The sequence below is a fragment of the Rhopilema esculentum genome, chromosome 15 (assembly GCF_057945365.1).
Source record: "Rhopilema esculentum isolate cy_ngs chromosome 15, ASM5794536v1, whole genome shotgun sequence".
NCBI classification, from domain to species: Eukaryota; Metazoa; Cnidaria; class Scyphozoa; order Rhizostomeae; family Rhizostomatidae; genus Rhopilema; species Rhopilema esculentum.
In genome coordinates, this window is record NC_142829.1 from 7377228 (window position 1) to 7403186 (window position 25959).

The 25959-nt window shown below is 38.3% G+C and overlaps 2 protein-coding genes across 4 annotated transcripts in view; one reads left to right on the forward strand and one right to left on the reverse strand.

Moving 5' to 3' along the window:
• Positions 1 to 941: 941 nt before the first annotated feature.
• On the reverse strand, positions 942 to 2375 carry LOC135685781 (uncharacterized). The gene has a single exon (XM_065201847.2). It carries the CDS (start codon positions 2230 to 2232, stop codon positions 1054 to 1056), a length of 1179 nt encoding a protein of 392 aa, XP_065057919.2. The 5' UTR covers positions 2233 to 2375; the 3' UTR covers positions 942 to 1053.
• A 15614-nt stretch (positions 2376 to 17989) lies between these two features.
• LOC135685278 (solute carrier family 67 member A2) overlaps positions 17990 to 25959 on the forward strand; it is a 73666-nt gene continuing 65696 nt past the window's right edge. Inside the window, exon 1 of one of the 3 annotated variants that reach the window (XM_089112828.1) lies at positions 17990 to 19715. In XM_089112828.1, the coding sequence (XP_088968954.1) occupies positions 19611 to 19715 (105 nt within the window). In that variant the 5' untranslated portion in view covers positions 17990 to 19610. The remainder of the gene's footprint in view (positions 19716 to 25959) is intronic. The other 2 variants (XM_089112829.1, XM_065201164.2) reach the window with 2 other exon arrangements.

Consider the following 25959-nt stretch of genomic DNA (forward strand, 5'->3'; position numbering starts at 1 on the left):
AACGGTCATGTGATTTGTTTTAAATGCAATATGCCACATGAATGGAAGAGTGAACGGAGGAATCTTGCTATTAGAAGTGACCCGGCTAATAGCAAGTCCGCATATATTAGGTCTTTCATAAGGCTAAAACAAGCTCAGCTGAGAAATTTCATCTTTAAAATGTATCTTCTGTCAGTGATCCCATTCAATACAAAAGGTTTTCCCAGAATTTCCCTGATGTCACTATTGTATCAGATTTTTTTAAATTTTTTGACAATGTATACCAGCTTAAACAGAGGGGGTGTTGGATACAATGGGGGATGTAGCCATAAAAAACCATGGCACAATTCCTTCAGCCTCCATGTTTCATCCTAACGTTTTGCTGGTATCTGTGCTCATTTTAAACAGCAGTTTTTGAGGAATGGGCCTGTTGCCACATGTTGTTGCAATGTTTCAATGCATATGAAACAATACCAGAGCAATAGCATTAATAAAAGATCTGAATATGGTGCGATTTTTTATGAAGTTCACAATCTTCTATTCAAAAACAACAACTAACTGATTTTTCAAATCAGTACAAAACAGTACAAAATAATACAAGATTGAAATAACCCAGATCAACAGCTCGTAAAAAATTAAATCAATGTAATGTATCCCTAAACTTAGTTTATCATATTGGCAAATATTTAGTGTTGGCTGTATCTAAAAACTGTTTGCAAAGCTGCTCTTGGCTACTTGCAATAGCCTGTTTTAAATATTTTAAAACAAGCATCTGTATCTTTACTTTTTTTGATAAAAAAGCTAATAAGGGCAGAAACTAAGTTTTTTGTTGAAGGGTGGAAGACTGTGGTGTGAGGGGGAGAGTTGGGGGTGGGTGGTGCAGTAATTTCTCTATGTAACTTGTTTTAGTGGCCTTTCATTTTTTTTCTAGTAAAATTGTCTGATTTATAATCTGGATCTCTAATTTTTAATCAATTTTTTAAACAATTTGAATTTATATAAAAGAAGGATAAAGACCAAATTTTACATCATGATATAGAATATATTCTTTTTCATCTGGCTAAATCTATAAAGTTAATCAGCAATTCCAAAATCTGTTGTTGCATATTCTGCAAACATGCTTGTTCTGTTTGTCATCCATGGACCATACTTTGGAAAGGCAGTATTTATTATTTTACCACTGATAGACTTTGAAATATCTGCATCAAAGGCTGGCTCGTAGAAAAAAGGAACAGAATAACGGTCAGCTCCAAGATCTATTACTCTATGGTTTGTAGCTCTGAGTTTATAATCTACCATCTTTGAGAGAAGTGCTCCAGTGTTAATGATTAAGCCATCTTTTATTACTGGCACATCGAGCCAAGGGCCATCATCAGTCAACTTGACTTGCAGTCCCTTGTTTTCAAAAGTTGCTAAGATTGTAAGGAATGTTGTATCAAAATGTTCTCCAGTTGTTATTCTAATGTCTCCATCTTTTGCCTCCTCAGGAAGATCTGTGTCATTTATCCTTGTTGGGTAATGAAGTAATCGCAGAGTTGCAAGGGGCTTACCTGGCTTGAACAAGTTATCAAAGTAATTCTTCTCTAGGCCAAGACCTTCTGCCATCATTTTAGAGACCTCGTCTCCAAGAGAGGAGTAGAGATCATACATGCGAGTCATGCAATTTCGAAATTCTTCGTCTGACTCTTTGCTGTCTGACACTGGCCACACATTGGGCTCCTGGACAACGTCTCTCATGAGAGGCCGGTCAGTTCCCGATACCTTTCGAATTTCATGCTTACTATGAAAAAATGCTCCAAATTCTAAAGCTTCTTTGAAGGAGTGACCGCCATCTATGATTGGAAAATAACCTCGGAAAGAGTTTTTATTTCCTGGCTGGAAAGAATTCTTAGCAATTTCCATTTTTGTCTTGTGTGGCAATGAAAAAAACCATTTAGTGTTATACAGCAATTTATCTGGATCGTACCCAGGTATATTGATAATGTAGGCAAATCCAACTTCACTGAGCGCTTTGTTAAGTTTTGCAACTTCCATCTTCCTATCACCATGCTTAGCTTTCGTCATGTCTACCAACTCAAGATTAAGTTCCGATTTATTTGCCAGAACTGGCTGCTCATCGTAACGAACAAGATACTTTAGTTTACGTATGGAAGAGTTTGCAAAATCTTCAAGCCATTCCATTTCAGCATATCGCAAAATCAGTATACTCAAGCAAAGCACAACTGTGCTCAAAAGCATAACCTTTGCACTCATCACGATGGCCTTCCTTTCCTTCTGGATCGTTCTGCAAACATTCTGTGCTTTACCATGCCTGGGTAGAAAACTGACCTTTGGACTCTATGGCCATCAACCGTAGCGATGGTGATTTCCGATACATCAAAGCCGTAATTTCACAATCACGACGCAAACGTCATGCCATTCACTTATCGATACTTGATTACACTTATCGATATTCTCTTCTACATAATTATTCATTGAATTTCGCCTATTGTTCTCAGGGGCGGATCTAACGAAAATTCTGAGTGGAGCAGAACCTGAGGGGGTTGGGGGGCGGAGCCCCCGAAAAAATTTTTATGACCACGCCCTTTAGATTCTCTGAAAACAACTTTAATTTCATGCGAATCTCAGATAAAATTTCTAACTAGCACAGACTTTTGAATAAAGCTAGTAGCAATTTAGAGGTTATAAAAATTTTGTTAAAAAACTGCTTGAAACTGTACTTTAGTTGACGGAATTCTTTCTCAACAGAAACACGGAACTAACTTGGAATTTTAAAATAATAAACCAAACTGAATCTTTTATCTTTTCACGGCAGTAAAATTTCATGACGTATAAATGACAAGTCACGAAAGAATGGAATTTCACACCAAACGTTTTTGTTGTATTAGCCGATTACTAAAGCGACATGTGCCCTTTAATCAAATTGATGCCTTTGAAAGTTTCCTTTGCGGTGGTTTTTCGCGGAAATAGCAGTTTGTTCATCGGTAGAAGTGTCATTCTTATCAGTTTCAAAAACTCGCCTATGTAATCGTAATACTAAAAAATGCTAATGGTCTGAATTCAATCAACACATGCTGCATTTGTGAATAGCTTTTATTATCTCTTAGATGAAGGAAGACAAACATTAGTTTGAAAGACAATTTATAGAGTATTGAAATCGATTATATCATATCAGTCATTAGCGACCCACCCAGATTAGCAACGTTTGATACCAATTCCTTTCTCTTCCTATATTCAAAGAAAATCATAATATTAAAATTACATAAAACTCCTGAATTCAGAGCAGAGCTCCGTGCTTGAGACAAACACTCTTGACCGAGGGGCAAATCAACAATTGAAACCCTATAGCTCTTTTTAAAAATCCCTAGAAATCTGTTTGTTTGGAGGGAAACTGGCAGCTGAAAGAGTGAATTGCCCCTCGCCTCTGACAAGAGCTTTGATTCTATTAATTACAGCTAGCTACATTCCCACAAGTATTCCCAGCGGCCAAGGCATAAGGACCTTTTGCGCTTTTAGATTAGACAAAACGATCTGTACCATTATTACTTCCAAATAACTTTGTGATAAGAAAGTAATCTGTTAAATAACATGACTTGCTTATAGGCCTAAATGAACCCCTATCTCATTGGGTTTATAAACGTCCACAACGACAGCATCAAAAAGAGGGCTCCCTTAAACGACATACATAATTAACATTAGTAAACATACCTGTTTTGCCGTCTCTCTTTCAAAAAACTCAAATCCTTGTCGTCAGTTTTTTTTCGAAGCCCCGTTACACACAGAACGTTACGAAAGCTCCAATTCGAAAGAGTGCGCTCCAACTTGCTCCCGATAACGGATTCAAACCAATCGCAGAGCTGGATTTTGCTCCAGTTGCTCAGTAGTTTGATTGGCTAACCAGCACTTCCTGGAGCAAATTTTCATCAACTGGAGCAAAATCCAGTGGTCTGATTGGTTTATTTGACCATGACGTATTTCATGTGGAGCAAAATTGTGAACATCTCCTCCACAGTCAACACATAAGCAACTCAGACGACAAAATGTAAACCAGTTCTCTAAGGCACCTATCTAGTCCACAGGGGTTGTTTGGGGGGCACCAGGAAGTATTAATTGATGATTTATGAAGTAACAGAGCTAAGTTAATATCAAACAGGCACTATAATAAATTTAGAAAATTCTGACTGGAGCAGCTGCTCCGTTTGCTCCGGTCTAAATCCGCCACTGGTTCTCCATTGTCTAGCCACGATAGCTATTTATTAATGATTAGTTGTTTTAAAATGTTCGAAGAGCTCGCTGCTGTTGTTTTATAGAGAAAACCTTGTCCGTTAGTTATACTATATTGCATCGTTTCAAGTTTTATCATACAGATACAAGCTGTTATACACTTACGTTCAAAAAGTATTGGGACACCCTTCGAAACTTCGAAGACATTTTATGCAACAAATTCGGAAAGACTTTTTTAAAATCTTTCTCATTAAAAAAGTACGGCAGTTATTTCCATGAAATTTTCACAAGACATTGTTGATATTTTGAAGCCTTTTATGTACGCCAAAAAATTAAAAATTCATCTACCATAAAATTTCTATAGGTCTCGAGACGAAAACATGGAAGCTCTGAAAACTCAAGAACTGAGTTAAGAGAAGCGCTTACAAAGTGCTTTCTACTATAATAAAGTAAATGGATTTTGTGATATTGCATCAATTCTCGGCTGCTCAATGAGTGCAGCTTTTCTGGTGTGTAAAAAGTTTTTCCGTACAAGAACAGAAAAAAATTTACCAAGGGTTTGCAGACCAAAGAAGTTTACGACGCCGAGGGACGACAGTTCTTTACTGAGGGAACTGCGAAGTAATAGGTTTGAATCCTTACCAGACATCGTGTTGTCATGTAAAAAGAAGCTAAATAATGGAAAATAAGCAAAAACATGGCTATAAAGTTATGAAAAATACAAATTTTCCAGCGTTATAAGAAAAACAAATGCTCTCTCAAAGTTAAAATTAATCATCGACGATGAGTTCAATGGCTTCTCCTTGAATGTTACGCAATTTTAAAAGTAGCTTGAATAAATGCAATAATTTAATAAATTTGTAGCATTTTCGTCGATGAAGATAACTTTTTTTGAAGCTTAAAAGTTTGATTTTATAATTTCTTTTATAATTTTTTTTGTTATGCAAACGTGAAATTAAAAAGTTGTATTTGTTTGGACAGCTCTAAAATTTTTGGAAGGTCATGTGACTTTGCCATTGTTAGGCCATTCAGCCCTTCTGCATATTTTGCTGTTATAATCAGGAAAATCGAAAGAATCCTGTGTTTTCTTGGTTATTCTTCATAAGTTGAAGCATTTTGTTAACTTTTTATTCCATTTTGGGGAAACTTGGGCCTAGATTATTTGTAGAAAGACTGCCTAAATCTGAAAAAGTTTCCGTTGCAAAACCGAATCTAACGGAACGCCATAATTCGTTTATCGAATTCGTCCCAATACTTTTTGAACGTAAGTGTATATTCCTAGTGGAGCTCTAATTTACAGTAGTGTGACATACACGCAGCAATGTTCGAAGTCCTTTAGGAAAAATCCACAAAAAAACAAAGCCGGATTGATCTCTGCTTCACAACTGTATCGCTAATTCGGTTACAACGAAATATAAATGTTTCTCTGGGGTCTAAGAAAACCTTAACATAACTCTTGTTTTCTCCCCACTCCTTTTCACAATCATTTTCTCCTCTCTCTCTCTCTCTCGCATATCTCTGGGTCTTGCCCCTTTATTGTCCTGTCTTCTTGTAAAAATTTACCGGGGGTAAACCAGGGGGTGCTTAGAGCCCTCGCACTCTTCCCCTCTAAAATAATGTCTCCTGATATTTTACAAAGCGAAATATTGTTCTTGAATTGTTCTCACTCTTGAATCATCATCGGCAAATGTCTCAATCTAATATGTCTATTCCACAGATAAAGTGCACGTTTTATCCTTGGTAATAGAACGTTCTTGAATAATATTATTCGTCGGCGATACGGTATTAACGAGACGAGTTTTTTTTGTTGACAAACAAAGTCTTACAAATAGTCAGCAACGGAAATAAACGAATGCACTCCAGTTAATTCTCTTTTGTAAGCATTATCAGTCGTCAGCAACGGATTCACAGAAAGTCTAGCCCAGAATTTAAAATCTTGGATCAATCGAATTAATATAACATGGTTGGGGCTGGAAGTATCTAGTTGGCCCCATTATAGGTGGTCCATACCCACGTGGTGTAAACGTATTAACATATTGATTGTAATATCTTGGTACATTCGGCGGTCTACTGCACATTACTGGCATCAAAGATACTCGAATAGTGACTGGATAGGAAACTGCGAAGCGGACAATAGAACATGTTACGCATCACTGCTTATTCAAACTTGTAGGGAATGATCATTTCCGGTTTGTTTGGTTTTGACTGATAATGACGAGCTTCGCAGCTATTCGGCACGGTAGTTAACTGTTGTAGACTTACCAAGATAAGATAATTTGTCCCTTGTTACGTTTTCAACATAAAATGAAAGAAAAAAGGAGTGGAGAACGTAGCTTTTGTGTAAAGTAAAAAGATGCGATAGGAGTTTCAACGCAGAGAGAGCCTACATCTGCGCAAGGCATTTTGATCAACATTGCTTTAGGATCGGTAAGTCACTGTAACTTTCATTACTTCTTTCATTGATTATTATTTTTGCCTATTATTTTATAAGAGTTTTATTATTAAGATTGGATGCAGATCTCATTAAAAAATCCTTTCGGGGGTAGGGGGGCTACGAAATAGGTTATATAAATATTACTTAGGAATTCAATCGATTTTTGACTTATTATTGGGGGGAGCTGTCACGACCCCCACAACTCCTATCAATCAGTTGCTGGTGATAGGTTGACTGAGAATATCAACAGTGTCACCGTTGAATAAACAAAGCAGGCAATAGTCTGATAGGACGAAAGTCCCCCTGAGAAAAGTGTCAAAATCATCAACTGTCATTGAGACAAAAATATTTAACAAAATTAGAAGCAAAGTTGGGGGGCAACTCAAATTTTCTTTATCTTGTATTCATATTGACAATAAATTATTTCATAATGTTGTTTGTAGGAAAGACTGGAAGAAAAGACCTCCTTGTTGGAAGTTTGCCTACACAGTTCTTACATAAAAGAAGTCATGAAAATAACCAAGGGAAACAAAGGCATGAGCTTGAAAGACTTTTTCAAGAGGTGCCCTTACCAGTGCTTTACAAATGAAGAGGTTTCACAGATTTCAAAAAGAGCATTGGCAAAATAAAACAGCCCTGGGTCATTTTACATAGCTCTGATGAGACTGTACCCTTAGGCCTTGCTGACAAAACTGGTAATATTCGGAACAAAGTTTCTGTGGACCCCTTTTTGAATGATACAAATTTTGTTCTCTCTGAGAAGTCCTCTGAAGAAAAGAAAGAGATGTAGCTTTCCTCTTATTTGGAAAGCGAGGAAAGTGTTTCAATGCTTCAGTAATAGAGAGGGCTAGTAATAAAAACTAGAATACCAGCAATTTTGGCATAACGAGTTTTGTATATTGTTAAAAAGACCAGAAAATGAATATTTCTCTATTAGAATTATTTTTGTAATATTAGCTATATTTCAAGCTGTTTAGTTCATATTTCATCCATATTCAATTGTTGTATTTTAAGAAATATTAACTTTTGCCTGATAGCTGAGCATTTCAAGTGGGCTTGCACATTTGTTCTAACATTTTCATCCTCCATACTTTCTGGAAATTTTCCCACATGGAATCCAGATAATTGGTTTTGCTTTCCAATTTGTTCTTAAAAAGACCTCTTGGGAAGCCTATTGTATCAGCAGGTCCTGCAAGTTCCAGTAGCCTCTGAAGAACTTTCCATACATTTCCATCAAAACCGTCTTGTTGGCCATCAATTCTAAAGCACCCTTAATGATTGAATTCATACAAATCTGAGGGGCATCATGTTCTTTCTCCTTTAAAGTCACCCCCTTTTTCTTACGATATGGCTCTTTAACTTTCCTTTTCTTTGCATTGCTCCTCGTTTGTTGGTGAATAACAAAATTTGACTGTCATCACATATTTTAATAGTGGTTTCCTAAAAAGAAAACATCAATAATAATTTAACCAGACGTACACCTGCTACAGGGGTGCACAGCTCTGTACCCTCAAAAGTATAACAAAAACGGGAAACATGATTAGACGAGAAACTTTCCATTTTATTGTTTCGTGATTTGTTTATATGTTGACTGGTGCTGCTGCCGTGTCGATGAAAAATCAAGCCAAAGCCAACATCATTAATTTAAAACAAGTATCTTCCTAGGCCTAATTATAATGTAAATCAACATTTCCACTAGCATTATCCCTGGTTCATCGAACATACATTATGTTCAATCGGCATTCTTGTTAGAAAATGAAATATTGAAGTTTGATAGAAGGGCCTACATCGCCATGACTTAAATTCTTATTCGCGGAGACAGAGATAATGGCTGCAGCGCCTTTAAAGTACACAAAGAAACGGACTACATTACCTCGACAACAAGTTCAAGTAATTCTTCGTCGATTTGGCCATTAAAATAGGTGAAATCCATTCTTGGATGTTGCTTTTTTCGGTGAATGTCCTGGTCGTGAGACTAAAACCGGAAATGACTATACCCTACAACTTTTCCAAAACACGCGATTGGAAGATAAACGTAATCGCCTATAGAGTACCGAAGTGATGACGTCATAAATATCTATTTTTAGAATTTCTGAATTTTGATCCCAGAACCTAAAAGAGCAACATAAAATACTTCTAAATATGCAAAATCAGTTAAAGGCATTATGAATTGGCTAAAATATGGCCACATTAGCACAGGCTCTTGCCCCATCAAACCTCTGTAATTTGGTCTTGGTTCATAACTTTATGAACCAGGCCAGAATAACAGAAATCCGTTAGCAAACTTCAAATCTTCTGTTGGCCATATCTCGCCCAATTTGGAACGTATCTAGCTAATTTTGCACATTGAGAGGTATTTTATGCCGTTCTTTCAGATTATGAGGCCAAATATAAGAAATTCTAAAAATAGGTTTTTGATGACGTCACACTTCGGTACTCTATTGTTGTCTGCGCAGTTTCCTATCCAGTCACTATTCCAGTATCTTTGCTGGCATTGGTATAACCTGCGGAGATATCGTTCTTATCTGTCCTCGAGTGTCTACTGTTTGTCAACGGCCATAATAGGAAAACATTACGGGGGGATTACGTGTTCGTTGGGGTCGCGTTGGGAGATTTTCTTGAGCAGAATGGTCAGAGGAAGGAGACGTAGATGGGTCCACTGTCACATTTCCGGGTTCTGCATAACTTGGAAGTTCATCGGTCACACTATCAGATTCTTCGTTCGGAATTGGAGATGGCATTTCTATCTCGGTCTGTCCAGCAGCCGGAACAGGTTCATTTTGATCATTAATATGTTGTATAACTTCCGTAAGTTGATATGGATCAACACATAAGTCATTCTCCCATTCATCATTCGAAATTTCTTTCTCTGATTGTACAACAGGATCTGAATGGAATGGCTTTTCGTCTTTTTCTCTGCGATGATTACGGGTCTCTGTCAAGTCTTTCGTATCAGCTTCATAAGGCAAACATAGGTATCCTGTCGCTGTGTACGAAGAATGGCCGGTACTCTTTTGATGCTTTGTAGGTAGCTTCATAGCATCCGCTACACCCATGGGTAGTTATACTTTATACTTGAGTTGCTTTTTGGAATGGAAACCGTTATAAAGCTTTCAATATTAACTGATGCGACGATCTTCGAACCTTCCACCTACAGCATCTGAAGGCAGAAAAGCTGAGCCGCGAAATTTATTTGTTTGTTGTGACAAAGATAGTTATTCTTTGCTTACTTGCTTTTTGGATTTGATATTGCTTTAATTGGAAATTGTGGTGTTATTACGTTGCAAAGTATTAGTTTAGGTGACACGATTTGTAAGATCTTTTCAGTCGCGAAGTGCACAGCTCTATGCACGTTGGAGCGCTAGAGTACGTGCTGAGGTATCTTCATGGTAGGAGCACAGGGCTCTGATATGCGAAGAAAAACAATGGCAAAATTGACAATAGCAATACACTTTTACCAATCAAAACTTTTATTGCCACTATATCCGTTTCTTAAATCACGTCATGCCACAAAGGATTGTTTGTTTTCGCGAGAAGCCGTGCCAACTTCCCTTCTGGCAATGATACAATGCTTCTTTGCACCGTTCACTACGTAATGACGTTGAGTCAACATCATTTCGTTGCCGCAAGCAATAGAAATCGGTACCCTAATTACAGGAAAACGAGCATGCCTTGCATAGCAAAAAAGTTACGGAAAAGCGTCTCTATATATATAGGTATATGTATACGTTCCCCGCGACCCACTACATAGTGTACTCAATTCTTCGTACACAAAAATTGACAGGGTAACAACAAGTTACGATGAAGTGTCCGCTTCCTTCCTGTACCATTATCTGGTTCAACTTCATAAACAGCGTTTTGGAGATCTGGTCTTCTGACAACAACGTAAACATCGTCTTCCCAGAATGACGGTAATTTTCCAGGTCCTCCCCGTTCTAACAAGCTCTTTACCAGAACACAATCCCCAAGCTTTAGATCCGTAGCAAAAGCTCTTTCATTATAACGCTCTCTTCCTTTCTCCATACTCTGTCCGGACTTTGCTGCGGCGATGTTATAAGCATCTTCTAAAGCCTGTTTCCAATCTTTGAGATACTTTGAATATCTTTTGCAAACTGTACTCTGTGTTCTTCCGAATATAATGTCTATCGGCAACCTTGGTTTTCTCCCAAATAGCAATGCATAAGGTGAGAAACCGGTGGATTCATTCTTCGTACAATTGTAGGCAAATACCACTTTATCAACGTGATCTTTCCCTTTCGATTTTTGTGTATCAGAGAGATAACGAAGCATGGACAATAACGTCTGGTTAAAGCGTTCACACTGGGCGTTCCCCATAGGGTGAAATGGTGTGGTCCGCGATCGTTTAATGTTGATTAACTGTTCTAGATGGTGGAATAAATCGTTCTCGAATTCTGTGCCTTGATCATGATGGATTCTTTGCGGGAATTCAAACCTTTGAATAAAATCACTAAATAGCTTCTCTGCAGCCATCTTTGCAAACTTATTTGTGGTAGCGTAGCCTTGAGCAAAACGAGTAAAATGGTCTACAATTAGAAGGATGTATTCGTATCCTCCAGCACTTTTCTCCAGGTGCACAAAGTCAATGCTTACAAGTTCGAATGGTGCACTTGTCTTTATACTCTGTGCTGATGCACGTTGATTAACAACTGGCTTCTTACGTTTTGGACACTCGCATACTTTGGTAACATAATGCGCTATATCCCGTGCCATGTGTGGCCAATAAAATCTCTCCCTAGCTAATTCAATCACTCTGTTTTTTGCTCCAACGTGTCCCATTTCTTCATGTAGGTGTTTTAGTACTAATCGATGATACTTTCGTGGTAACACTAATTGTTCATTCTCATTTGTCTTTCGATACAAAATACCATTATGCTCAATCTTCAGCTTGTTCCATTCATGCATTGCTGTTTGTACTGACGGGCTCTCTATTTTGAACATAGCTTCGGTAGAGCGTAGACGTGAATGAAATGGCGCCCCACGTTGGGCGCCATTATATTTTGAACATAGCTTCGGTAGAGCGTAGACGTGAATGAAACTCCATATCGTTGATTTTATCTTTAAATATATACAAAACGTGACTATATACAGCTATAATGTAAACGTAACTTGTTAGCCCATCATAAGTTTGTAGCGTGACTTTATCGTAACTTCACTACTTCAAACAACTTAACCTTAGAATATGGGGCGTGAATATATAACGTAAGAAGACTGGGACGAGTAGGAATCCCCATGATGGCTTGGGCTGCGAAATATATTGACTTCACAACACTCTCTGATTGTAGTTCTTCTTGCGATGGTCTACCATTTTCCTTGAAATGAATCAACCTATTTGTAACTGAGTCTTCGTTTTGTGCCTTTCTAAGGAACTCTAAATTCATAGGCCAATGTTTCCGTTTTGTTGGTGGTCTAAAGAATGTGTCAATTACTTTTTCATCAACAGTTAATGATGTTATCCATGCAGAATTACTCCAATTTGGCGCAGAAGCTGCAGTGCAGATAGTAGCTTTTATATCAAATGGAGACACTTCCTCTGTGCATTCGGTCATGAAAATACTGATATCTTTGGGCATTCGAGATAAGAAGTCAGCATCTTTGTGTGTCTTGCCAGGTCTGTACTTTATACAAAAGTTGAAATCTGCAAGTGCAGCGACCCACCTGTGCCCTGTGGCCGTTAACTTTGCTGTAGACATTATATATGTCAGAGGGTTATTGTCCGTATACACTATAAAGCCTGGTCAATACGCCAAATAGTCCCGTAATTGTTCGGTGAAAGCCCATTGCAGAGCAAGGAACTCTAACTTACCTGAGTGTAAATAATAGTTTTGCTCTGCAGGGGTTAATGTCCTCGACGCATATCCAATCACACGCATGATTCCATCTTGTCTCTGGTAGAAGACAGCCCCCAACCCCTCTTGCGATGCATCTGTATGCAGAACAAATGACTTGTCATATTCTGGATAGGCCACCAATGGTGGAGTAATTAGTGCATCAATAAGTGTATTGAGTGTTTCTTTGTGTACCTTTGTCCATTCAACGGGCTCATTTGATGGAGCCTGCTTTGGTTTAAGCTTCTTCGCTTGCTTCGGTTTCTGCAGTACTGAGACTGATTCTGAATGATTGTCTTTGAACAAGTCATAAATCGGCTTCGCTATCCTTGAAAAATCTGCAATGTATCTACGGTAATATCCCAAAAGACCGATAAGATGGCGAACGTCACCAACTGTTCTTGGTACCCTCTGTTTAAGACTTCTAATTGCATCAGTGTGCTTTGGATCTGGTCGATATCCATCTGCTGAAACGATACGTCCAAGGTAATTAACTTCTTGTTGGAAAAGATGGCACTTCTTTGCTTTGAGTTTCACTCCATGCTCTTGTAACCTTCGGAGGACTTGTCTTACATGTTCTACATGTTCGTCAAATGTATTTGAGTAAACAATTACATCATCTAAATATGGTATGCAAAATTTATTCCTATAATCGGCAAGAATTGTTTCCATGTATCTCTGAAATTCACTAGGAACATTATTTAGTCCAAAGGGAATCCTGATCCACTCAAATAAGCTCCACGGAGTAGTTACAAAAGCTGTTAACTGTCGACTACTTGGGTGCATAAAACCTTGGTGATAGGCCTTCCCTTGGTCTAAGGTTGAAAACCACTTCTGTCCTGCAAATCCATCTAGCGTATCTTGTATACGTGGGATAGGATGTCGATCTGGGACTGTCTTGTTATTCAGTTGTCTGTAATCTATTTTTCAGTTTTGTCTCTGTAAGACACTTTGTCAGCTCTTGCAAGCTGATGATCGATACCTGAGCCCCAGTGTCCAATAATACAGGGGTTTCTACCCCATTGAGTTTACAAAGAACAATACATTTGCTTCCAATTAATTTGGCAACTCTTGCTTTTTCCTTCGGTGTCACATGGGTTGCATACCATTCCCATTTTCAGCATCCGTGAGACTCAGCTCAACAACAGATTCTTCAAAATCTTTCGGAAGGGTTTGTAGTGAATCACAAATGGGCTTATGCTGCCGCCGAGCACTAACTTGACATTTCTTACCACAATAACTTGCCGCTTTACAAGCAACACAACGGAAAAGTATGTTCTCCTCTTTTTCATCTCCACAAAAACTACAGCAATGGGACTTTGAGTTTCTTTTTTGGGCTACTGTCTGTCCCGCGACAGCAGCCGTGGGAAGTTTCCCTGCATTTTATTGCAGTTATAAAAGAGATGCCCTCCACCTCCACATTTCCAATAATGGCGAGCTTTAACTTCCGCAACAAGCTCTTGGACTGCAGATTTTTCCTCAGTGGTTGACTGCACTTGGGTGACTTTCCTCTCTGGCCTAGCCCCAATTTGAGGTTACGCTCAGATTCCTCAGTGACTGCTATGTTAAGCTCATTTATCAATTCTGCATCAGTCACACCTGGTCTTTGAAGATGCGCGCGCATCCTCGTTCTCAATGTATTACTGATCAACCCCGTTTCTACAGCATGTAAAAACATCGACTGGCACTGTTCCGGCTCATATTTAACTTTTGCGTGTCCCGCTTTAGAGGCAAAAATCACCTTTTCTCGCAGGTTAAGTGCACGTAACAGAAAATTCTGTGGTTCCTCATTTGCATTTTGAACCAAATTTGTCAAACTTGTATACAATTCACTCGCGTTTTTCCCTTGAAGTGTGCCCGCAAAATTTTGTTGATCGTTTCCAAACCTGATTCACGCATAGCCTCGATATAGTCCTTTAAAAGGAGGCTGGATGAAATGCACTTTATAATTCCATCAATAACTTCTTTCTCCTCATAACCCCATTAAGCCCTCCCTCTATTTGCCTATTAAGACTCATATAGGGCAAGTTTTCTTTCTGTCCTTGAGGACCTAACACTCCAACGATTCGAAATTTGCGCCTCAAAATCGACTTCAGATTTTCCATACTTGACTTTTCAATGTTAAATCCTTCCGCGCTAACTTCCGTCTCATTCCTAGCGGTTTCTAGCCTTTGTCTGGCGGCCTCCAGCTCTTTTTCCTGCTGTATCTTTAGCGCTGCAATACTGGCCTCTTATTCCTTTATTCTATCTCGGTCCGCACCAGTTCCTACTTTCTTTTGTGGGGCAGCTTCCCCTCTGGCAATTACAATACAATCATTCAAAAACGGTTGTAAACCAGGGGGCGCTTAGAGCCCTCACAGTAGCATGGGAAGACACGATCATGCTGTCAGTGGCGTCGCCAGCTCGAAAAATATGGGATGGACAAAAACAAATTTTCTCGGCCACGCCCTCCAGACTCGTGGAAATTCCATTTTTTAGTATTTTTACCTATTTTGAAATATATTTGGAAAAGCAACATTTTCAAGCAGCGTTTTTCGTAACGGTGGCTTTTTTTGCCAGTGCAAAAATTGAAATCGATCTGATCAGCCAAACGCCCCTCCCCCAAAGGTTTTTCAACGGATTTTGAGAAATTAGAAAAATTCCCCACACACATCCTCCAACTTCAGCTGTGTTATTTGTTTTATTTTCCGGTATAAATCGCAAAAGTTTCGAATTTTTTTCACTACAGTAATTATCACAAAAGTGCCAAAATCAATTAGCGGGGGTCCTAATAATAGCGGGGGGTTGGAAAAATTTTCAAAAATTAATTAGCGGGGGGGGGGGGGGGGGGGGTGGGGTGACGGCAATTAGGCAAGTGTACAAATCTTCAGCGCTCGAAGCAATAGAGTTATAAAGTGCGACGTCACCAAGAACCCGTTTTTAGAATTTTGAATTTAAAGGACAAGTGACACACTTTTCACCCTATCTTTTCTTTTCATTAACTTATAGATCATCATTTAGAAGTATGTTTTTTCTGGTTTAGAACAAAAAATTCTAATCAGGGGCGCAGGGGGCGCGATTTTGCTTTTTATCACGTGACCCTATGACGTACATTGTGATAACTCGGATTTTCCTGTCATTAATAGAGTCTACGAAACACGACGCGACAGGTCCAGACGAACTGAATTCGTTTAGAAGCGTGTTGTAAACGTTAATATTGCACTGTATACCAGTAGCAGCAATAACAGATTATCACAATCTACGTCACGGTGTCACGTGATTCATTTCCCGCCATAATTTGAAAAGGGTTTTCAAGTAGGAAAATGAAATCAGAAAGGAAAAATATTTCAACAACACTCTCATACAGCATTTTACTTAAAGTTAAAAGAAAATAAAATTTGGCGCCAAAAGCGTGTCACTTGTCCTTTAAGGTTAAACCACATAACATGAAAGATCACCATGAAATACTCACAAAAATGCAAAATTAATCAAATATGTCTAAAATCGGTTGATATATTGCCAATGAAAGATTTGAAGTTTGTCAACGAATCAAAGTGAAAACGCAGGTTTTGCAGGTTAGTTAAACGCAGGTTAAATTGTGTGGGTCATTATTAGTGGCCATGGGCACAAGCTTTTTGGCGCAACGTAATGAGGTGCTCGATGACAGTTGACACCCACTAATGTGTAAAGCAGGGAGAAATCCATTCAAACATCAAGAATTGTTTTATCCACATATTAATTTGAAATGGCATACCGTAAAAACCAGACCCTGAGACCCTGAGACCTAGGACCCTAAAGTACTAAAATAAGAAAGGACCCTTAACACCACAAGGGTCTTCACCCCGATAAGACAATAGTTGATCAAGGTTGACTGTCATCATCGCACCATGAGGACACATCAACTGTCAAATGCGCTTTTGCTCCTACTACGGCGTTTTTCCGCACACTATTCACATCTCTCTCTGGTCTTAGGGTCTGGTTTTTACGGCATGCTATTTGAAATATCGGCATATCATCGTATCTGTAAGAAGGAAGAACCGTAGGATAGGCTGTCCGCCGGATTCTGTGAATCTTGCAATAAGTAATACAAAATACGAAAGATATTCAGGAACAAAGCAATATGACGATGAGAATCCAATGTCACGAGATAAAATTTTCAAAATAAATCAAATTTAAGGATTACAGTAAATCCCCGCATATAAGAACCTACAAAAATAAGAACCTAGAGGCTGTTTTTTCTAAATTATGCACCTTGTAATTAAGAACCTGTTTCAGTGTGATAAAATATAATAGGTCCTTATCCCAATGGCAAAAAAAGTTTTCAATGGTCCTTATTCTCTCCCAGATTTTTAAAGATGAGGTAAATCACAATCGGTATAAAAATTTTCAGTTGGGCATTTTCAGCATTTTATACACTTTAACGGAAGAGAACTTTGAAATCACTTTGACTTTTTAACATAATTATATATAGCAAAATGTTGAAAAATGAAATAAAAGCATTAGAGTTCATAATTTTCATTTCCTGAGGACGTATGAGATCATCTCCAGATCCATCCACGGTCATAAGGCAGCCAGTGCGCTCAAATGTCTTCCTGTAAATATCTTTGTAATGTTGCATTAATAACATTGCCAAAAAGAAAAAAACAAATTTTAAATAGGGGATCCTTCGAATAAGAACCTTCATACCCTGAAATTAATCCAAGTACCTTTCTAATAAGCACCTACTTCAGCCTGAACCTCAAAAAAGTAGGTTCTTAAAGGCATTGAGTCATGGTAAATAGGCTTTCTCTATAGGGGGTCATTTGGTTTCGGCGTGATCGCTGCTGTTTCATGTGATATTGGCATCCGTTGTTGACAACTTGCTATTGATGGAAACTGTTATGTTAATCAGTACGAGGTGAGTTCATGTGACCAGTTCAAGTTCAACCAATAGCATCGCAGTCATGGAAATCATGACTCAGCGGATTTTGGCACTTAGGGTATACCCAGTCTATTTATCATGACTCAATGCCTTTAAATGCGGGGATTTACTGTATACTAATATTTCGCCCCGGCATACAGGGCTTCATCAGAGTAAATGAAACGAATGTATGCTTCCTGAAGTTTGTCAAACCCGGTATTCTCACGGCAATTAAGAAAACTTTTTCAAGATTGACAAAGTTTGTCAGACTTCTTGTTCGCATTAGGCAGTTTTCTGAGATGTTGTATTGTTATCTAGCACGTTATCAGGTTGCCATTAAGAAATTGTACCTTTTTAAATTGTGACATGATATCAAATAGCACCCTGAGCTTTTTTATTGTTGTTAACATAATTCTGACATGTCCGTCGAGTCACCCGCTGGTTATCATAGATTTTCACGAGATTGTGATGTTCCAGAGCTCTACGACGGACCCTTTGACCAATTAGTCCAAACGTTACAATCTGTCAGATTTCAGATTTTGCTGTTCGCACTCTACCAATTAAACTACTTCCTGACAAACCCTTGCCGCCTTTGAAGATAGAACAATAAGGGATTAGCATTGTCAGGTTTCTAGATGCAGTGCTAATAAGGCCATATCATATTTGCAGTGCGAATAGGGCCTTACACATGTGCAGTCATGTGATGGCCTGTGGGTGTTGTTAAAAACACAAATTCCATGACCAGAGGCGCCGGAAGCTTCGTGATGCGGCGGGGGCAGGAACTGCAGAAAGGGCACTTTGTCAGGGTTGCCATTTGGGATTATTCAATCCCAGATTTCACAAAACTGCGACTGTGGAAAAGCTGTTGGGATCAGAAATTGATATCTGGGAATCAAAGTAAAAATTGGGATTCACATCGACTGTTACACTGATTGAAAATTTGAAAGTTATCTGCTGTTGATCTGGTTCATCATACTTCATACAGAATGCCCAAGTTTAAGTCTTCATACTGTGTATTTTGATGCAACTCAATTCTTATGTCAACTAACTCGACTATTTATGTCAAATTAAGCATCCGTAACATTGAATAATGCATAATTCATTGCACAGGAAATAAAGAAGGCAAGGCTGCAGAGGAATATTGATCTCTTTCTATTACCATTGCGAAGGAGTCTACTTTTGAAAAATTTGGGATTGATTAAGGATTGAGTTTCAGAAACTTTGGGATTGAGGATCTGCCAGCACTTGACAACCCTGCTTGGGGTGTTGAAGTTTGCTGTTGAAACACATCGAGAATCGTCGTTTAGTTTAGTCAACGACAAAGCCTGGTTTTAGGTGATGGCCTTGCCAAGGGAGGCAGGGTCGGCGGTCTGTGGACGTAGCCCCCAGGGAAATTTTGGGTTGTTAGGCCCTAAAGGCTCTCAGAAATAAAATTGGGGCAGGCCTACACAAGATTAGGGCAGGAGGGGCAGTGTTGGAGCCGAAGGCAAATCATTGAATTTTTCTATTAACATAATCGAGCATTCCTAGGTGGGAGGGGGGGCGAGGGCGGGGTATCATAATAAAATATTAACTTGAATATGTGCCACCCATACAGCTGGGTTTTTTACCATCAAAGATTCTAAACATAAAGAAAATGTTAACGAAATTGTCAATATATGAAAATGGTTATTAAATGGCCTTGTCACTCACTATTCACAATATTTGGTTTTATAAAAATCATGGCTGTTACAAATGGGCTGGTTGTAAAATTTTAATTGCCCGCCAAGTTTTTATACCGATTTATCCTCCTTAGGTTCCTGGAGTACTTCTGAGGGTACACATCTTTTGTTTATCATTTATTATCTTTGCCGCTCTCTCTCTCTTGTGATCTTGTCACAGGCAATCTTTTCATTCTCTGCATTTTTGTGCTGGTATTATCATCTTTCTGGTATTTTCTAATAGATATTAACATAACGAGAGTAGTCAAAGTGGTCATCATATTCCAGGGCACTTCTTGCCCCCTCTGCCCCTGTTCGAAGACAGCCCCTCCAGCCCCCCTTGTGTAGGCGCCCCTGATTGCTGGGGAGAACAGAGTGAGTCTAATACCCAGGGTTAGTGCCCAGCAGAGGTCAAGCACAGCACAAGTACAACCACTGATCTAAAAAAAAAATGTTTAGATCAGTGAATACAACCGAATACTCCAGCCCCATCTTCAAGAAGAGGCTTGCACTGATCAGATCTTGTTGAAATGGAAAATTGAAACCAAATGTTTGAATCCAAGTCAAAGCTGAACAGAATAATGGAGAAAATACGAGTTACTAAGGTCACCTGGATATCTCCACGGGTTTTGCTGTATGTAGCTGGATTTCTGGTAACTCTAGTGTTCTAATATTGTCGATTGCTCTTTTTCTTCTTTGCTTTGATTTACGTTGTGTATGTGCTCCATGGGCAGGTGCAAAAACCACGTCTGGAAGCCAATGTCAATGTATCAATAGATGCTCGAAATCATAGTCAATGGTGTGATTCTATCCTATCCCCCAGCTAATAAAGTGTTCAGGGGATGTACATTGCAGCAGTCTCCAATAAAAAGACTTGGCGAGTGCCCTATGAAGCTGCAGCCCCAACTTGTCTCACCCTGCTAGGGTGGAAAGAATGTAAACCTCACTCCAGATATTATCCAGTAAATTACTGATCTGCATTGAAAGTTCTATGTCTCAATGCTAACACCAAAAAGCTGTATTATACAATGATTAATAGAAGCTATTGATCTACTTTTTTGCCAACAGTTTTTGTTTATTAGTCATACGCTGGCCCAAACCCATCCACCTTTATGCCAACGCATTATTCTTTCTTTGTTTTATACCAGTACACCATGGATATTAACAAGTCTACACTAGACGCTCTAGTGTAAGTGACATGAAAATTACAATCCACCCAGCGCTCCCTAGTTTTGTTTGCTTTTATGGTGCTTATAATACAGAAATCCAGTGGTGGTACCAGACATTAGGCTGTGGGCCTAGTTGGCAAACATTGCCTATGCATAGCTGTGAGCAACAACACATTATCAGCAGAAGCGTTTTGAGCTGTAAACAACCATGTCCATATATACATAGCCATAGTATAGTTTAGACAATTTCACTGATATTGACCTTCAGGTGCGAGCACAGGAAGTCCAGTGCTGTTGTGTGCCTATGCAAGTTTTGCAGCCTGGGCTATGGGTTGCAAAGTAAAAAATATTTATATCATGCCTGTTGTGATCAACAGAGATGCCAATTTTACCAAGAGAGAACCCCCATGATCAGCTTTTGGTTACCTAAAGGCAATTTCAAAATAATCACAACTTTGCTAAAGTACTTACCATCACCAAACAGTTTCTAAATGAGTTTGAATAAAATGTATTTTAATGAATTTGGGGCCCTCTGTGATGCCATAATGGCAATTATCAAAACAGATATGGGGTATTATAATTAGGGGATTACCTTGTTATAAAGCCACCTTTCCCTACCTCATGAAAGTAAAAACAGTCCACCATCACAGAAATTTTCTTTTTTGTGGACACTACAGGAGGAGGTAATTTTTTTATAAATTTCAGTGTCTTTAAATACATACATTTCAAAGTATTATTCTGTGAAATTCCCTCATTTTGTGAAAAATCTCAATTCTTCACCACTGATTGGCACATTCTGAAACCTTAAGTTTTCAGCAGATCCATTATTACAGCAAATATGAGTAAACGGGCTCAGTGCTAACTATTTGTGCATTCCTAGTATTCTGAAGAGGAGCAAAAAGTTACAAGCCTATGTAGGGGTTGTCAGACCCCCAATATTTCCAACCAACGATATACTCCCAGACTAAAGCATCTTTGTTGAAAATGGTCCTTTCTTTGGCTCTGGGACCAGGTGAGTGCATTATTGACAAGGGAAAATGTTGGTTCATTGAAAACCGATAATAACTTTCTTGGTATGCCCTTACATAGATAGAGATATGGTGCAGAATGACTCTCAGTGAAGTTATACTTATCTTGAAAAATGAAAAGGGCCAACAAAAGGGCAAATTTTGGTGTACCTGTGAATTTTGATTTGAAAGAAGCAGTCCCACTGGTCCTGACACCCTCAAAAATGATTTAATTTGCACCCCAGATTCTGAATTCTTCTGAATCTCCATGTACCTTGACATTGTCATCATCTCATCACTGTCGTCTTACTTCAAGTCATGACTTTCTCTTCCTCAATCTCCAACACAGCACCGATCTAATAATGTATCATGTTTCTTTTTTTAATGTGAGAAGATACAATGCAACAGTCTTTTTTCATTATCTACAAATCCAAACACTTTCTTTATGTTTCTACCTCTTTCCTTTGCATAACACCCAGGGATTCTTTTGTGCATTACATTCACACCAAAAGACACTTTAAAATTTTTGACAGTAAGCAGAGGGTTAGTGTATATGGAGCAAAATTGATTATTTGATTGTATTAAGGTCTAAATTTTATGTGACTTGTGCTGGTAGTGTAACTTTAAGCGGATCAACTATAGACAGGTTCAGTTAGATACATGACAATAAGTTTCAAAAGATGATATTTTCTTAACTACAGAAAACTCGTTGCTTGATGTTTTATGATCAACAAAATGTACTAAATCCAGGAACAAGGTTTTCCCTAGTGTCAAACAATCTTATTTATTATTGGCTTTCTGCTGTACAGTCTAATAGACCCTGTTTACATCCATTCTCTATATATTAATGCATATTATCTAGTGTGTAACAGATAGCATCTTTCCAAAATTATGCAACAAAGTTGATACAAAGACAAGGGTAGCTGAGACAGTATTGGTGTCAGTAGTGGTGCCAGGGAGGACTGAGGGGGCATGTCCCCTCGGTTCTAGGCAGGATCAATTTTGTATTTCGTCTAAATCCGATGAGAAAGTGTTAGGAGAGGGGTAATATTTTGGCAGTATACTTTTGTGATGTAATCCTATGATTTTCAAACTGCCTTTACATAGCCAAAAGTTAGTCATGGGCCTTCCCTTCAGGTAAGATTGACGTCCCTAAGTGGCAATGGCAGTAATGGCAGCAAGAAAGATTCTGATCGAGATTATTTTAAGGAACGAAGCTAATGATCGACTTTTGAGGACACCGTCTTACCAGTTTTGCTAACGGAATATATCTCGTCAAAGAATGAACATGTTTCAGAAGGCAGCTCTTCAAAAGAATTTAGTGATGTCGCATTAGTCTCAACACACCATGAAGATGACAGACAACATATCAGAAATGTCCCATTCTCTCATCCTGCCTCTTTCATCAAGAAAAACATGATACAGTTCTACAAGATAATTTGATTATTTAAGGTGCTGATCAGCCGAAAGAGAGAGATGAAGTTCCCGAAGTTTAAATTTGGGGCAAAAAACAGGTCATTTAATTATACCTGGTATTATATACAACTTGGCAATGAAAAAATTCATCGAAATTGGCTATCATGTTTTCCCAAAGAAGATGCAGCCTTATATTTTTGGTGACAAAGACAAAGAAGTTACCTTTAGCAAAGTTGGTTGCCGCAACTGGAAAGATGCTCATAAAAAGTTTTATCAAGCATGGAAAATCCCAGTCTCGCATTGATGCAACTATTGATTTCGTCAGTTATGGTAACCAAGCCTCAGTTGATAATCAGTTATCTAAAGAAGCAGCAAATTTAGAAAGAAAGAGAAAGAAGCAGATAGAGAGGAGCAGAAACATAATAAAAAAACCTTTTGATATCAGGGCCTAGCATATAGAGCACAACGCGAGGACACGTCTTTGTCAGCCAGCAAGGAAAACTTCCATGCAACTGCAGAGCTTCTTTCAAAATATAACAAGACGATAGCAAGCCATATTTCAGACATTGAACGGAAAAAGATGGAAAGAAAAGTTAACAAAAAGGGCGATGGGACTAAGATAGGAAACATTGTTACATTCGTGAGTGTAGAGTCCTAAAATAAAATAAAAGATATAGCTGGAAATGTTGTGTAAATGCTTTTAAAAGAGGTAAAAGCATCTGGGTACTATCGCATTGCAACGGATTGTACAACTGACAGTTCCCACAAAGATCTGCTCTCCATTGTTATTGGCTATCTAAACGATTATCCGAACATTACAGAACGTTTGTTGTGTGTTGAAATTGCTATAGATTCATCAGCTGAAGGTTTATTTAAGAAACTCAAAGATTACTTTGAGAAGAAAAATATAAATTTTGATTATGCACTTGGCCAATTTAAAGATGGAGCATCTGCGATGCAAGGAATTGACAATGTAGTGAGATCCCGAGTTCAGCGAGTTCCTCCTTAGTGTTTGTTCATATTGACCATGTGTTGAATCTCGTTATTTTGAAAGCCTGCTCTTCATTTTTGAGTGCAAAATCACTTTTGGGCGTTATTGAGAAAGAGTTTCTTAAATAAACCTTCCTACCTCAGCCTCACCGCACTTTTTGTGCTTTTTTTTGGCCTCAAGAAAGAGAAGTGACAACCTTAAGGATAAGCAGAAGAAGGCGATGATTAGCGCGATCCATCAGCCACAACGCGTTTCAACAACAAGATGATGGTCTCACTAAAAGGCGCCTCATGATGTGTTTTTTGCCAAATCTTGTTGCCAAGATTTTGTTGGTAAGAAGCATTGTTGACTCCCTTCAGCAATGTCAAACTTCAGAACAGAGTGCTGGAACGGTAACTTAGGCAGATGATCTAGACTAGAGCAAAAATTAATTTCATTTGAGATGTTTCTTACAGCACATCTTTTCGGTCATATCTTTGCCATTACTAGTCCTGCATCGGTTTACTTACAATAAAAAAGTAACTAGTCTAGTTGAAACTTACTGCCATACGTTTAGTTGAAACTGCACAGAAACAAATGCAACAACCCCGTAGCGATTTCAATGAAATTTTTGCAGAAGCAAAGTCTTTTGCATCTTTATTTGATGAGATGTGTTGTGACGATATGGAAGAGAACAGTGCGAGTAGATACAGGCGTGAAACATTCATTTTTGCAAATGACACCATCATGGACTCAATGTGTAGATGATTCACCTCACACCAAGCCACCTTGAAAGATTTTGCCCTTCTAGATACTGAAGGATTTCCCGAAGTCTTGGAAGGCAAGTGTTTACAACCAGAGGATTATGACGATGTGGCTAAAATTATGATTTTGAAGCAAATGAATATTGGTCGTTGATAAAAATCTATGCAAAGTTGCAAGAAACAAATCTTGATGAGAATGAGAAAGATGTCAAGAAAGATGTAGACAAAGAAAATTTTCGTACGACAGTAAAACTAATAAAAAAATTTAATATAAAGTTTGCATACCCAATTTTATACAATTTGTACAAGATAATTGATACCTTAGCAATTGGCTCTACCAAATGTGAGCGCAGCTTTTCAAAGCTGAAGTAATGGGATGATAATGATGACTGTGAATATTAATATGAAGGCAATACTAATAATCGTGAAAGAAATTAAAATGACGGTAATGTTGATAGTAATAATGGTGGTGATAATGATTACAGTGGTAGGGGAAACACGGTGTGGGTTGTGAGGGGTGAGTGTGACATAATAGGTGATTAGTTGTGTTGTACGGTTAACAGTCGGTGGTCCTGTTCATGCCGTTGGGGGTGAGGGTGTTCGCCAGGCCAAATAAAATTTTACAATTTTTAACCTGCTTGGCAACAACCTCTCTCACTTATCAGATTAATTCCGAGGGTGGGAGCAAGCCGCTATGATATGCCGCTATGTGCTTTTCTTGCTAGAACATCAAATTGGAGGAACTTCATTTTTCCAATTTTTCTGTGTTTTTGACACATTTGATAATTAAAATCAGCCTGATTTAAAAGTTTTGAATTTTAAAACATTGACGGAATACCTATGTGAACTAAAATTGATGAAGAACAAACAAAAAAGTGAACAAACAAACAAAATCTCCTACTGGTAGAAGTTTATTTTTATACCAAATGTTCCTTGTTGTAAATTGCTTACTCGGAAATTTCCTTTGCTCCTTGTTTGCCCCCCCCCAGTTTTTTCAAAAGTTTCTGTTAAAATTCAATGTTTTCTTCCAAAGCTGTTCAATAATTTTCTGACTTTGTTATGGTTGCTCTCTTTATTTTGCTCAATGCGATCTTTATTGCATTTATTTAAAAAGCTATTTAATAAGCGTTTTGGTTTTGTAACCGAGGTGAACATGATTGAAATTTTGGCTCTTTTCTGTAGTTACCAAGAAAAATTAATTCTTGACAATCATTTTAATTCTATATTTGTTGAGGATATACCTTCTTGGGGCGGGGTGCGCAGGGTAAGCCCAAACCAAGATTCTCCGCATCCTATTGAAAACCCTCTTTTTTCCGGAACCCAGCGTAGGGAAATACCAATACCATCTCAGTATACCTTGGCAATCTACTATTGCTTATCAAACTTCTATGATTTGAAATTCTGTGTAACAGAATTATTTGCTTGATCTCATGGAGGTTGGATATAAGATATAACTACTATGGATAAATTTTACCGATCGACTTTACAAAGCTACTAGCCTTTTATTTTTCGAAGGATAGTTCTTCTACTGAAATTCTAATGTTCAAGATGCATTATTGTTAAATAGATAA

What these genes read in the sequence shown, in the direction of transcription:
- LOC135685781 (XM_065201847.2), bottom strand. Translation starts at nt 2,232, where the DNA reads ATGAGTGCAAAGGTTATGCTTTTGAGCACAGTTGTGCTTTGCTTGAGT.